At 41.4% G+C, this 14728-nt stretch overlaps 1 protein-coding gene across 1 annotated transcript; it reads right to left on the bottom strand.

The window, feature by feature from the left end:
• Positions 1 to 6998: 6998 nt before the first annotated feature.
• rh50 (Rh50-like protein) lies at positions 6999 to 9526 on the bottom strand. The gene has a single exon (XM_088937430.1). The coding sequence runs from the start codon at positions 9512 to 9514 to the stop codon at positions 8090 to 8092; it is 1425 nt and encodes a 474-aa protein (XP_088793556.1). The 5' UTR covers positions 9515 to 9526; the 3' UTR covers positions 6999 to 8089.
• Positions 9527 to 14728: the final 5202 nt, after the last annotated feature.

Raw genomic sequence — 14728 nt, 5'->3', positions numbered from 1 at the left:
AGAGCATGAAAGCAGTGTGCAGTGACAATACACGACTCACTGGTTTTTTATCCTGCTCTCTTGCTTGTGACAGGTAATAAGTGTGATAAATAATAAGATGTTGGTTAGGAGACTTGGTCTTGTCGTTAGTCAAGAGTATTTCTCCTGTTGTGTTTTACTGTTAAATACAGTTGCACTGTAATTTGGGTTGCACATTTGCATACAAATAGCAGACATCGAGAAATGTACTCATTTTACATTACCTGAAGTCTTTTATTGGCTTATGTGCAGGAATGGGATCTCATTCAAGAAAAACTATTCCATTTGCTTTAGGGTTGTGCCTTCTGTAAAATATTGCTTTTAATAATTGTGGTTACAAGGAAAGCTGCATCCCCAATTTATTCAGATTAAAAATAACAGAATGTTTATTTCTTCCTTTAAATACTTGATCTGTAGTTCTGTGTTTTTCATATATGTTCTGGATGGTCTTAGACATCACAACTCTGTCCTGATCTGGTGGGACACCAGACTTGAACTCCACATGAGGACACATTATTTATCTTAGACCAGTCCCAGGTGAAAGTGCTCAGGTGTCTCCTATGATCATTTGCCTCAGAAATGGGCTGCAGTCCCACAGAACAGAATTGCTGGCCTTGTCCACACAGTGTCAGCACATTTCTGCCTCACATGGGTCAAAGGGCAGGGCTATAAACTACGAAATGCAGTCATAGTTATAAGCTCTGTGAGTAGTTCCAGAATACACAGGTGCTCATTCCAACTACTGCTGTTATTTACTGATAAGTATAACCAGTTTCTCTATCTTTTCCTTCCCTTTTACTTTTTCTCTTTCTTAACATAATATTTATTACTAATAGATTTATTACTGAAATGATGCTGTTCCATGATTTAGGCTTAAAAGTCTGATGTGTTAATTAGTATACTGACACACTGTAGAATTGTAATATCATAAATTGTAATACATGACATGATAAGCGTTTTTGAGCTTCCATATCCAAACACCATACACTACAATAACCAGCTCTTTGAATATGAAATTGGAAAATGCGATAATCTCCTGCAGGCGTATATCAATGAGGATGATAGGGTTGCATGTGAAACTATGGGTGTTGGATACCAATTAACACCATGTCCTGCTGATCGTATGAGTAAGTACTCCAATGTAATGTTAATTGTAGGGATGTTGACCCAAGAATTTGCCAGAGATTCTGGAGTTCACCTGCCGGACATTTCTAGGCCTGTATACTAACAACAGCAGACAGGTACAGATCATTCCCATCCAAGTCAAGCAAAGGAGTTGGCATCCCATCAGATCCGATTAAAAGAGCCATCTGAGGAATGAGTTTCTTACAGCTGCAACAATAGCTGCATGCACACAAGACAATAGGAACATCCTAAACCAACAGAAGCGGAATGTCTGCGTGCCCATTGACTTGCCATCCACCTCATGTACTGGCCCAGTATTGCGGAATTTGAATATGATTTCAGAAGACCTGTCTGCGAATAGGTACAGTACCACTGATGCAGATGTAACCCCTACGAAACCAAACAGAAAAACAAACTCTCCAGCAATGTGGAGCTAGGCTTTTATTGTAATTGAGTCCATCACTGTTTGGGGGGAGCTCCGTGTGGCTAGGGGCTGGTCTGTTTAAGAGAAAGCTGTGGAAGAAAGCGAATCATGCCAAACTTTATGGCGCTGCAATACAAATAATGTAGCAGGGGATAGAGTGACAGCACTTCTTCAGTGAGCATATCCCCTAGCCTATTATTGCATTCTTCTGTGAGGAGATGCCAGCTTTGTGTGGAGCAGAATTTTGAGCAATGCAAAGAAGAGTTAGGATTCGGGTTAAGGCTGACCTAAACTGCAGCACCAGCACAAGATGATGTACAATATATTGTAGCGTTGGTCCGAAACCTGTTGTCTTCTCTTTAATGCCTGGTGAATCCCCAAACGCTATAAAGGCTTTAAACTGCCTTGGTGTTGTTTTGGTGTATTTCTAAATTAAATGTGCCCCCAAACTGCTTTAATCACGTGTTTTGTTTCGTCCCTGGTCTTTGCTGGTGGCTCTGCTTTGGGCTTCACTTTCAACTTCTGCTGTGTGTTCTAATGTCAGGTGATCAGAGTGATCAATCAAGAGGAGTTTCCATTAGAGGAAAATCTTTTAGAAATTTAAGAACTGAAAAATCCTGCACCTTGTAGAGTTAGTGAGACTCATTTATTGCTCCAATATGTACTGTATATATAAACACATAGAACAATCTACCGTACATATTGTACCTTGATTTAAATTATATTCTATCAGTTAATCCATTTTCTAAGTGCTTTATCCAGTTCAGGGTCACTGGAGAGCTAGAGCCTGTCCCGGCAAGCAAAGGACTAAAAGGAGGATACACCCTGGATGGGACACCAGTATATCACAGGGCACACACAGACACAAGCACACATTGACACCAGGGCCAGTTTTCCCAGAAACCAATTAACCTACCAGTACAGTATGTTTTTGACTACGACACCAGGGTACCCAGTTGAAACCCACACAAAGAGCATAGAATCTCCACCCAGCCAGGACCCTGGTCTCAAACCCAGGGCCCTAGTGCTGCAAGGCACCAGTACTAACCACTGTGCCAGCATTAAATTCAATTTCTAGTTATAATTATAATCAAATTATAATTTCTGCAAACAAACTGCAGTGAAGTAATCATTGACTGTCTTTTGGCTGATACAATTGCTGCAATTATGTTATACAGAAGATTTCCACTTCAGGGTGCTCATTTAAAGACGTGTGCATGAGAAATAACTCCGCACACAGATGTAACTAAATGGTCCAGAATGGTTCCTTTATTATCATCAAATCACAATAAACAAAAACAGAAGGCTTCTCTAACATTATTTCAACATCTGTCTGTTGATTGAGTTACTGATAAGTAGTAAAGAGCACAGATGAATTAAACAAGCTCTTTCAAGGGCTGACAATATTCATACATATGTACTGTCCTCCCTTCCAGAAATTCTAATTAGCTGGGAATCTTTAGTACTGGTACCTATCGCTGGGATGAATCAATGTCTACTAAACTTGCAAAAGATATTGTTGATCAGTAACTATGGCTTAACAAGTAGAATTATTCCAAAAGAGCCCTGTGTCCTTGTTGTGACTGTACATCATCTTGCCAGGTGTTTGCTCTTCAGCTCACTGTGCCCCATAAATATCAGCCTGACAGTGTAAATTTTGGGGAGCAGCCTCAAAGGAGAGGAAAATGACTGCCAAAATGACTCAAGCGATCAATTCCACCATTAAAAGCAGGTATCCCCAATCCTGGTCTTGGAGTCCTTGTGTGTCTACTGGTTACCGCCCTGGTTAGTGGCTTCTGGTGCTGGTGCTTTAAAGAGATCTAGAAAAACCATAGGCTCTCTGGCCTTAAGGACCAGGACTGGGGACCCCTGACTAAAAGAGTCCTGTAGACCGGAGATATCTGCTTCAGATCTGGGCTCTGTGAGTCACATGACCCATCGGATTGCCCCTAAGGGCAAAATGCAGTTGGCCAAATGGCTCTGTGTTTGGATGGGTTGGAAAACTGCCCCAGTTTCTGTGGCTTCCCACACAAACGTAACCCCTGGACGCATCTGAGTTTGCAATGTTGGCAGAGAGAGCTACGTCTGTACTTCTGCGGAGCTGCCATTGTGCAAATAAACAGGTGGCCTGACAGTGCAGATTCTGGGGGGCTTATCTGTATCATTTTCATCCGACCTTTAGTGGCGTGAGGGTCGTTGAACCGAGCACAGCCAATCACCAGAAGAAGGTTCTACTGGTGAAACTGTGAGTTTTTTCTTTTTTCCCCATGAACTTGACCCTTTGCAGCTTCCATGCAGATGCAGTTCCACTCTCCACCATTTTAAATCTACACGGGGCCTCTCGTGACATGACATTTTCAAGGTGTAAATTAAAGTAAAACACAAGACAAATGAACACACGCTGTAATAGATACAGGCATACACAACATCTTATAGTAAATTAAACTGAACTAAAGCCTGCAGCATGAAATGGGTTTCAAAGTTCTGACTGATTTACAAAATCCAATGGAGCGCTGGAGTTCATTTCACAGCAACAGAACAGGAACTAGTTCCAGATACCGAAACAAGGCCAAAGATCACCAGTGATGAGTAAGGTTTTGAGGAGTTCACAGACATAGTCAGTAGCCAAACTCTTCAAGCCCCTAAACTTGAACAGAAATTAAAGCAAGCCTTTCGAATTTTGCACCTTAGGCATGTTTATTTCAGTGGACTTGACCTGTGCTGCCCGTTAAGACTGTTGCCAAATGAGTCTTATACGGTATACAGATAGAGTCTTTTGAGGTGAAAGCAGAAAAGCCCTTGTGATGTTCACATGCTGGAAGAAACCAGGGTGCTCCTGTCATGTGAGACCTGGAGCACTTAACTGTGGTGAGCTGTGCCCTGTAGCCTCAGCACTCTGAGGGACTGCTCTCACAGTCTGGGGCTGGAAGAGAGGAACTGCAGTGTAGCTGCAGTGCTAACTGGAGACCTCCAGAGTGCAGCCTGGCTCCCACCACACTTGCCCAAACCGTGTGCTTAGTACCGACTTAGACATAGACTTATTTTTAGCACTTGGTCTAAACGTACCTTCTGACAGAAATGGATTTTTCTCCATTACATTAGATCCTGGAAATTCTAACAGACTTGCATTTTTACACCGCTCTTATGATGCATAATAATATAAGAACAATCACAGATGAGGAGGCGGAAGTTAAGGAGCTAATTAATCCATAGATCTCTGTTTCTTGAATGAAACCAGGGTTTCAGCTTCAACAGCATCTTTGGGCAGCTTGTTCTAACCCTGTGTAAAGAAGTGCCTCCTGCTTTCAGTGTTAAATATAGTTCTGGATCTTCACAAAATATAAATATAGTCAGATGTGGTTAGCTGTGAATTGTGCTTTTATTTTGAATTGTGTTCATGGCTGGGAGGGGTGGTGTGTGTGTGTGAGGGGTGTGACAAAAACCTCAACATTTTCAGACTACTGTAATGCATTCAAAATACACTGAATTATTTTAATTGTTTTGTACTGGAAAAGTGAAATGGTTACCAGTTTTTATCTTACTCTTTGGTATTTGCAGTGTTTTCCTGATAACATTGTTGAGGAAATAGCCAGTTCACAGAAATGTCCAGCTCCATCAAGATGAAATGGAGGGCCATAGTCCCAGACAAATGCACTGCAGACTTGTCAGGCGCCACAGACGTGGCCAAAAGCTCATAAACCTCTGGGTTAACTGGTGAATGAGTATGTCTCAGCATCCGATTGCACTGCCTTGTATTTTTAACAGCATTGTGAAATGTCATTACATTGATTTAAGAGGGACTGTGGTCCTCAGAAAGTTAGAATTTTCAGATGGTGTATTTTGCTCCGTTACCAGGATTAGGTCCTGGAAATTCTAACAGACTTGCATTTTTACATTGATCTGATGATGTATAAGAATATAAGAACAATCACAGGTTGTTGAGGGGGCTGTTCACACAGGAGGGGCAGTTTTGTGGCTAATGTGGCTAATTAATCTGTCATGTCCAATACAGTAGTTAATCTGCATTCATATGCAGAGGTTTCCATCTAAGCAGCACCGGTGCACCATGTTACTTCCATGGTAGAAGGGAAAAAAATACTATGAATACAAATTACAATTGCAATGCCCTTTGCAGAAGTATTCCACTGTCAGGTTCATTTTCTTTTTCTTCATGTGTCAGCAGTCCAGTCCAGTTTACACTCACCTTGAACTTTGGTTTGTTGTCAGAAACACACGTGTGATCTGCTCTGGCCCTGAAGATTCTTTTCAGTGGTCATCAACGCATCCCGGCCCTTTTGTGTCACAGAGCCCTCTGGAAAGTTAAAGATTATCTGTTTTTGTTTCATTGAGATTTTATGATGCCTCGCGCTCCCAGCTTTGCACGAAGTCAGCTTAGCTTGCGCACAGCGCTGTGTGACATTTGAGAGGTGGTGGATTGCTCTTGTGTGGTGTTTCGTTTTTTTGGAAGCCACCTTTTATTTCTAAGGCAGTGCATTACAAAAGAGTAATTTAAGAAAAATGCCCATACTGTACATGTTTCCGTAATATAAAGGGTTAAAAAGAAAAGTCTGCCCTACACATTTACAGACTTTAAAATGTCCATTTATCTGCACAGTTTCTCAAGATACCATGCTATGGACATATAGAAAGTATGTTGCTATTTCATGTTATAGGTATAGAAATTTTATCGATGTTCATTTCAATCCCATTTTCTGTGACTGGGAAATACCCCAATCATACGTTTGTCATGTTTCTCCCAACAGACACAAGTCAAAATCAACCAAAGGGCTGTGATTGCAGCTGACAAGGCATGATAAGGCACAGAGTGCAAAGCTTTCAAAACGGGAGAAAAGAGAGACTGTACTAAATTAAACTTGATGCCTGTAGATCTCCGAAAGTGCCAGATGTTTTCAAATCAGACGGATAAAATCTCACAAAAACTGATTAAATATATACTGTATAATACATTCTTGATATTCAAATTAATAAACAGTTAAATTATAGTAAGTCTTCTAAAAACCTAACATTTCACTGCAGCTCCTGCTCAGACTCATTTCTGGTTCATCATCTGTATTCTGCAACAGGACCCTTCAGTGGCAGGGTAAAAATGATTTCTGTGACAAGCAGAGGAATCCATACCACTGAGTTGCTGCTGGATCAAACTAATGACAAGGTAGGAGCTCCGGAGCTTCAGCGCCACTGAGGAATTTAACACACTGCAATATCACTGGAAGGTATCAGCTCATTAACACAACTAAGTTGCTTTCAATGACACCTTCTGTATTCCTGGAGCGCAAATGACAAATATTCTGATCTTGCTAACCAAATCCCCACAAACAACAGAATACCACACTATCCTGTGGGTTGACACAGTACTATGTTCACAGGTTAAAAGAAGAAAACACACTTTATTATGCCATATTGTTAGGCCACACATCTTACACAGTACTCCTTTGCTTTTGGAATTAATTATCCTAATTATCTAATTATCTACCTGATCTATCTACAGTATCAGATATAATTACAGAAACAGAGCATCCTATGAAAATATAAAGCAAATTACACATATGCTTAATGCTTTTGTATACAAACAAAATAATACCTAATAGAGTGTTATAGGAACCTCCTGCAATGCTATGCATGGGTGAGGCAGCCCATCAGAAAGAACCACAACCCTCAAAGTCTAAGGTTTTTTCCTGGACACAATACCGTTGTTGAGTTCAAAATGTTGTTGGCACTATGGCTCACATTTTCATTTTATCAACAGATTGTAGTTCATGACTCCATGTTTAACTCAGTGTTGTGTGCATGATCCTGATAGGTGTTTGTGAAACAGGTACTGCAGATAATGTAAAAGAAGGAGAATGAAGACCCACACTATCCAGAATTATGCAGATTATCTCTGCATAAGGCAACAATCAAGAATATTCGAAAACCATTTATTAACCATTGAAAAATTAACACCTGTTCAATGCTACTGAAGAATGATACCATTAGCACAGAGTGGTTTCCATGGATATATTGCTACTCAGGAAAAACTTGGCTGAGGAGAGGAAACAAAACAAACTGGAAGAATAATCTAATTAATGTGTAGTGTGTAATTTGCATTATCCATCCATTTTTTTACAGTAGTAGCAGTAGTAGTACCTCGGTCGACAGCATGTAACCCTATGTAAGTGCACATACAAAATACAGCACGTGCGGAAATACTTGCCTACAGCAAAAACAATTGAAAACCAGATTTAGCAGAGCTTCTAGACATGGCAAAATGTTTTACTACTATTGTTATCATTGTTAAAATCATTGGGTGTATCATACACAACACTGTCTACTGCTTTCGGACTGAAACAGTACCAGGAACTGAGCTGTCCGAGGTCAAAAAAATTGTAAAACAATTCACCACCTTGTGGGAAACAGTCCATGATTTTATGGCATTCTTGTGCATGGAAAAGCACTGCATCTGCTATTCAAAAACCACAGGCGTTGCAGCTGTCCGCGCCTTAGGTCTAAAGGCGGAGTAGGTCAGGCCTTGGGTTCGTCGGGACTGCAAGGAGTCTCGGAGGCCCCCGTGTTATCGTAGTCAGCCGGCACCTCGAAGAAGAACTCGTCGTCATAGCAGAACTCATCCGGGGGCTGTGCCAGGCAGGGCAGCTTCAGCACGAAGCCCGTCAGAGCGCCACCTGCCAGAGAGGCCGCGATGGTAGCAGCAATGGCTGCTAGCTGATACAGGGCCTGCTGCTGGGCCGTGCGTCCTTCCCCGGCTGTGATCCCAGGAATCAGCCTCTGGAGGGCCGGCAGCCTGGGATCCCCTTCCACGGGTGCACGGTGAGCAAATGTCTCATACATGCTGGGCCCATAGACGTCCTCGCTGGCCAGCAGAATGGCCACAATGCCGGCGAAGCACGAGATGAGGCCGGTGAGGCCGTGGAGGTTGTGGATGCCGCACTGGTCCTGGATCCGCAGGCGGCGGGCCAGGAAGGGGGTGAGGTACTTGTAGCCGAGCATGCAGGCGGTGCAGCCCAGCACCCCCAGGGCAAAGGCGGCCGCCGGGGTGATCATCATGTCCACGGAGGCCCCCACCGTCACGCCTCCTGCCAGAGTGACGTTCTGCACGTCGGCCATGGTCAGCTTGCCCCTCTTGCTCAGCAGAGCGGAGAGGGCGAAGGCCGTGAGCGTGGAGGAGCTGAGTCCGATGAAAGTGTGCAGGATTGCCCTGTGCTGGTCATCTCCCCGCAGGGCCAGGGCCGAGTTGAAGGATGGCCAAAAGACCCAGAGGAAAAGGGTGCCCATCACCGAGAGGATGTCTGATTGGTAACTGGTGCCCTCCTTGGGGTGGCCGTCGCTGAGGTTGGGCCGGTAGAGGACACGAGTGACAGCCAGACCAAAGTAGCAGGCAAAGAGGTGGATGAGGATGGAACCCCCGGCGTCGTTGATCTTGAGATACTTCAGGACCGCCCACTCGGTGACAGCAAACACGGGCACTTCCAGGAAAGCCATGACCAGGAGCTGCATGGGGCTGGTCTTGCCTAGCACGGCTCCGAATGAGATGAGGACCACAGCGCAGGCAAACTCAGCGTACAGGAGGTTAATCACCCCCAGGTGGATCTTGCCGTCAGAGTGGAAATGGAAGAAGCCCTGTGCCAGCAGGGCCCACTGGATAGAGAAAGTGGCTGTCAGGAAGTTGAAGACCATGCCCCCAAAACCGTAGAGCCGCATGAAGGCCAGAAGGCAGCCAAATCCAATGAAGATCATGACCTGCACGTCAGTAAAGAACAGGTAGTCCTTGTAGAGGGAATTATCCATCGGGTCTGTTTGGTTGCTCTGCAGCTTGGCATTCGCATTGTCATCATAGGTCACAAAGCCGGCATACAGACTCAACAGAAGGACCTCCAGAATGACCACGAGCACCGGTAGCCGGTACTTCAGACTGCTAGACGGCTGCTTCATGCTGTCAGGTCTTACAAGAGCGTGCCTCAGTGCAACTGTTTCTCACTCTCTCCCTCTCTTTATATCACCCTCAGCCAGATAAGGTTTGCCCCTAGCATTGGTGGAAAATCTGCGTGCACACACATAAGCAGAGCACACAGACCTCCTCAGCTTCTTTGAGCGCAGAGAACAGCAGCCGCTTGTACTTCGGCCTTTCTAATTACTGTGATGTTTTACACAAGCTCACGGAACAATCCAAGTACCAATAATAAACAAGGTAAAGTAATAATAATAAAAAATTAAAAACTAAATCTAGGCTCCTAAAGCAATAAGAAAGAAAAGCAAATTTCTCTTGTTTTGCATAAAAAAGACACAAAGCCATGTTCTTTTCCTTGCTATAGAATTTCCACTGAGGACAGGACAGTGCTCCATGAACTTTGTGATTTTCTTTTCTGTGACACAGAAAATAAACAATAATAAACAGAAGAAACCTGACCTTTGTCAAAACTCAAACACAGTATATCCATCTATTTTCAAACCATTTTGTCCAATATAGGGTTCTGGCAGGCAATGGATACAAAGCAGGGTACACCCTGCACAGGATGATAGCCCATTGCAGGGCAAAAACCAAAGAAAAAGAGTACAATGAAGTAATGGAAAGGAAACTGCAATGAAAGCTAAAACGAATAATAATTTATTTCAATACAACAGCAGAAGAACCCAGGATAATGAGGATAAGGATGATTAAGGACCACCCAGATCAAATAGACAGTATCTGGGACAACAATGCAATGTCTAGACAATGGAAGGGAAATTGCTGATGTACTTAATGAGTAGTTCACTCGTGTTCACTAAGGAATAAGTCAACAGCGTGAACTGGAAGGACAAAGTTCTCTATTAAGTCTGTAAGTGAAGTGTTTTGGGTACTAGAAGTTCTCGAGATTAATAAATTCCCAGGGCCCGACGGTATCTTATCAATCGGCCTCAGGAAAACAATAGATGTTTTTCAGAAGCCATTGATGTAACTCTTCCAACAATCACTCAAGACAACGGTAGTACCTAGGAGAATTGCTAATATAGTGCCCATCCATTAAAGTGAGAAAAACAATTCTAGTTTTCACCAAGTAACTACCAATATGTCAGACATCCATTACCTGGACGTTTATGGAAACAATTATTAGGACAAAACCAGAGGATCATCTATGTGGTTATACAGTATAACCTAAACCACGTATAGTGAGCGAGGAGTTAGAAATGAGAGGTCTTCCCTAACCTTGCCTAAGCTAAATTCTTAATGAAAGATTAATACTCAAATTATAGGCTGGCATTCAGGAAAATGCAAGTCTGCGGACTGAGAATTGGTTAATACATAACGGAGATCTCAGATAAGGGGTTATTACTTAAATTGTGGAGATGTCATAAGAGATCTGTAATAGGATCACTCTTCCTAATCTATATCAGTGACCTAGATTGTGGTACAATTAGAAAGATTAGCCAAATTTACGGATTATACCAAAGCAGCAGAATTAGCAAATACTGTAGAAGCAGTAAATGCAATTCAATTAAAAATAAAGACTAGGAAAACACCTGGCAGGTGACATTTAATGTAGACAAGATGTACGGTAGGCAATTTTAAATGCAGGTAACAGAAACATAAATATAGATATAAAATTGGAAACACAGTGAGCTATATGAGGCTACTTATGAAAACATATGAAACATCTTCTTGACAATGTGGGGAAGCAATAAACAGGCAAACAATTAGGATGTACTGTATAGTTAAAAGAGTAGAACTTACATCAGGGGATGTTATGTTAAAATTGTATCATGGACAAGAATAGCTCCATTTAGAATAATGTGTACACATTGGGTCACCACGTTATAGAAAGCATATTGCTGCTCTGCAAACAATCCAGAGAACAGCACCCAGATAGAGTACATTCTGGCTCTGAAAGTAAAGTCTTGCACAGAATGTTTGAAGGAACTGAATCTTCTTAGTCTTGAAAAGAGATGATTACAAGGGGATCTAATCCAAGTATTCAAAATCCTCGAAGGCACTGATAAAGTCAATCCAGTGGACTTCTTCGGAATGAACAGTGAAATGTGAACCAGAGCAAGTAGAAGCTTTCTGGAAGTCGACTATGAGAACGGGAGGCACTTACCTTTGCACATGGCTGTGGGAGTCTGGAACAAGCTACCCAGCCGTGTTGTTGAAGACTATACTCTGGTTTCTGTGTGGAAATGGCTGCATAAACTCATTAGATCAATTAGCAACTAACTACCAAAAAGGCTAGGTTGGCCAATTGTTTATAACATCTTGTTATAATCTTGTTGAATAGCAGATGCCTGTCCCATAAACATAAATGCACTGAGTGCAAATGTCCCCAAGTAATGAAACACATGAGGAATTGCAATGTGGAAAAGTGCTGCATCTAATGAATAAAGTAAGCAGTAACAAGTGATAATTAAGTAAAGTTACAATTAAGCAGCTGACAGCATTGTCAGGTGAAGCCTCCCTAGATCCATCAGACGGTAGATCATCTTGAAAAACACACACTGCCACAGCCCCATGGTGCTAGTTTTTCTTTTAACTCAGCCCAAGGTTCGCCCCAATGAACGTCTCAATTTCAATGCATCTTACTTTTATTTTTACACTGCCGAAGATAAAAAACAAGTTTTACATGCGCAGGTCACAAGACGAAATATGAAAATCTTAAGAAGTATGTGATGAATGCTGAAAGAAAACCTGGACATGATGGAGAACTACTGAAAGAAAGGGAAACAGGAGATTTACAAGACTGACGTAGGAGAGCAAATGGAGAATGTCTTATTATTTTTATTTTTATGTTGATTTATAAGCCAAACTGTCAGTCTCAGTCTTCTATGTTATGTATATAATATACTGCAGGCAGTAGCAATATTGTATGTGTACAGTGTAAGTGTACTTTACAAAGTCTGTGAGGGTGCTGTGAAATTCACTTGTGCTGTGCAGACCAGCTAAACCAAGTGAAAACCTCAAGTTAATATCACCCTGCTACAGTGATGTTAAACCTGATTTGCATAACACTGCTATGGTCTTGACCAGTGCCAGGAGGAAACCTGCAGAACAGTTCCTCCGCAGGTGACCAGAAACAAGCTCCATGAATAAAGGCTGTTTTCCATCCTTTTTTAAACAAAAATCTAGAAAAGGCATTTAACTAAAAAGGTTAAACAGTCTACAAGTAAACACTTTTCCTTAAATACAGTATAAACATTTTAAAACAGAACTGTGGTTGCAATTGTTTGCTAGCAACATCATAATTTGAGTGTATCGTGAAGATGATTTTTAAAATGTTGTCTTCATTGTGTTTGCCAAAGTACATTGACAAATATTTGTATCTCTGAATATTGAAGTAATTGTGCTGCAAAAACCTTGTTTTTGAAACAATGTCTACAAATAAAACAGGGGACTTATTGCACTTAGAGTCTTGTGGTGTTAATTAGCTCACATTGAGATCCATATAACCTGATTTATATACAGTATATACTATAATAAGAGCACTGTTACTAAGTGATACTAAATGGCCTGTAGTTTCAATTGGCCAATAAAAAAAGAGTCAATTAAAAATGTTGTCATCCTTGTTTCACACTAATGCTGAATAATTATCTCGCAAGGAAAAAAAACATATTGCAGATACAGACAATGAGCTAAGCAGATACTGAACATAGAGAGCAAGAAAACAGATTTCAAAAAGAAAGTTCTTTTTGTCTGAGACAGTTTGCTTTGTTAAAGAGGTTGTGTCATGGTCCTGGCTCCTCTCCTTCCAGTCTTTAAATGAGAATTTGTATCAATTACTGTACACCATTCAGTTAATTTATTACTCCTTAACTTCAAGGCCCAATGTACGGTATGTTTTCTATACCAAGCAAAGTTCACACCAACAGTGATTACACTCATAAAATCCTTTATTCAGCTGGCAGTGTGCAATCTCCTTCAGATACCTAAATTCCTGGGCTCAAACTGATCAAGTTTGCCCAAAGCTCCATTTGGCCTTCAGAGTCAACAACACACAGAGGAAGAGGCACTCAGGAGTCTCAGAGACCATAGTTACAGTACATAGTTATTCACAGATGATTGCATGGAATGGAACATATTTTAATTCTTATTTGTTTACATTATCTGGAATACCTCTTGCGGAATTATTAAAAAAAACTTACTTATATCAGATTTGGAGGTGAGACATGATATGCACTCCTGCTACCTGATACTCCAATGATTGGCACCCCTAACTTTGTAACCAGTCTTCAAAGTGTGGGTTGCTGAGTGACACAGTTGCATTGTGAGATCTCACCCTGACCATGATTCTCCATGCTTCTGTTCAACCCAAACCTTTACAATCACCGCCACTTAACCCAAGGTGGGTATGAGACAGCTATTAAAAATCAGGCAGTATAGTTCTCTGTATTTTGAATGTTAGCTGGCTCACTGCTCTCGGAAAATGACTTCACGGAGCTTTTTTCATAGCTCAGAACAAAAAAAGCCTTTAATTTAATGTACAATTATGGCATCCATTGGTATTATGGTATCCACTGACGTTCACAAGCCTGACAGTGTCCATGCCTGCTCAAACTGATTCCCAGTTTTTGCTGTTTAGCAAATTGTATTTTTCAAAGCAGAACAAGAGATAAAAAAAGGACAAATCCATGCAAACAACTGAGTCTCAAATTAAAAAAAAATGGTATGGCTTACACAATGGAAAGTAATTACATATGTTTTAAGATAATAAAAGGTGTCCGAACAGGTGCTTTAGTAGAACAAAAAAAACTAGCCTTTTTTCTTTATAATAGCAATTACTGAAAATGAATGCAGACTAGAGCAATCAGAAGGTATCCCAGTCTGCACCCAGCCCCCTAGGTCAGTTAGACTCTGACTTTGACTGTAGATTAGATTTTTCACATTTTCAGAACACAAGAATAGGAAGAATTTGGAAGTTGTAAATGCAGAAAAGCACAAAATTCAATATCGGACAGACACCAAATGGCGTATGATTTATTGGCTGTAGGGCTTTTACTTGGCAAATTATATTAATGTAACTTCATATTTTTAATTCTGCCATTTCTACTCTTGGTGAATCGCTGTAATATTTTGTGTTCTTTACGTTTTTTCGTTTACGCCTGTGCATCTGTTTCCAGCGACTGTCCTACTTCAAAGCCCGAAAGACTCACGCATTTTTATTTTCTTGGTATGTTAGCATG

Source organism: Atractosteus spatula, chromosome 19, assembly GCF_055471065.1.
Source record: "Atractosteus spatula isolate fAtrSpa1 chromosome 19, fAtrSpa1.hap1, whole genome shotgun sequence".
Lineage (NCBI taxonomy): Eukaryota > Metazoa > Chordata > Actinopteri > Semionotiformes > Lepisosteidae > Atractosteus > Atractosteus spatula.
This window is presented reverse-complemented; position numbering and strand designations above follow the sequence as displayed.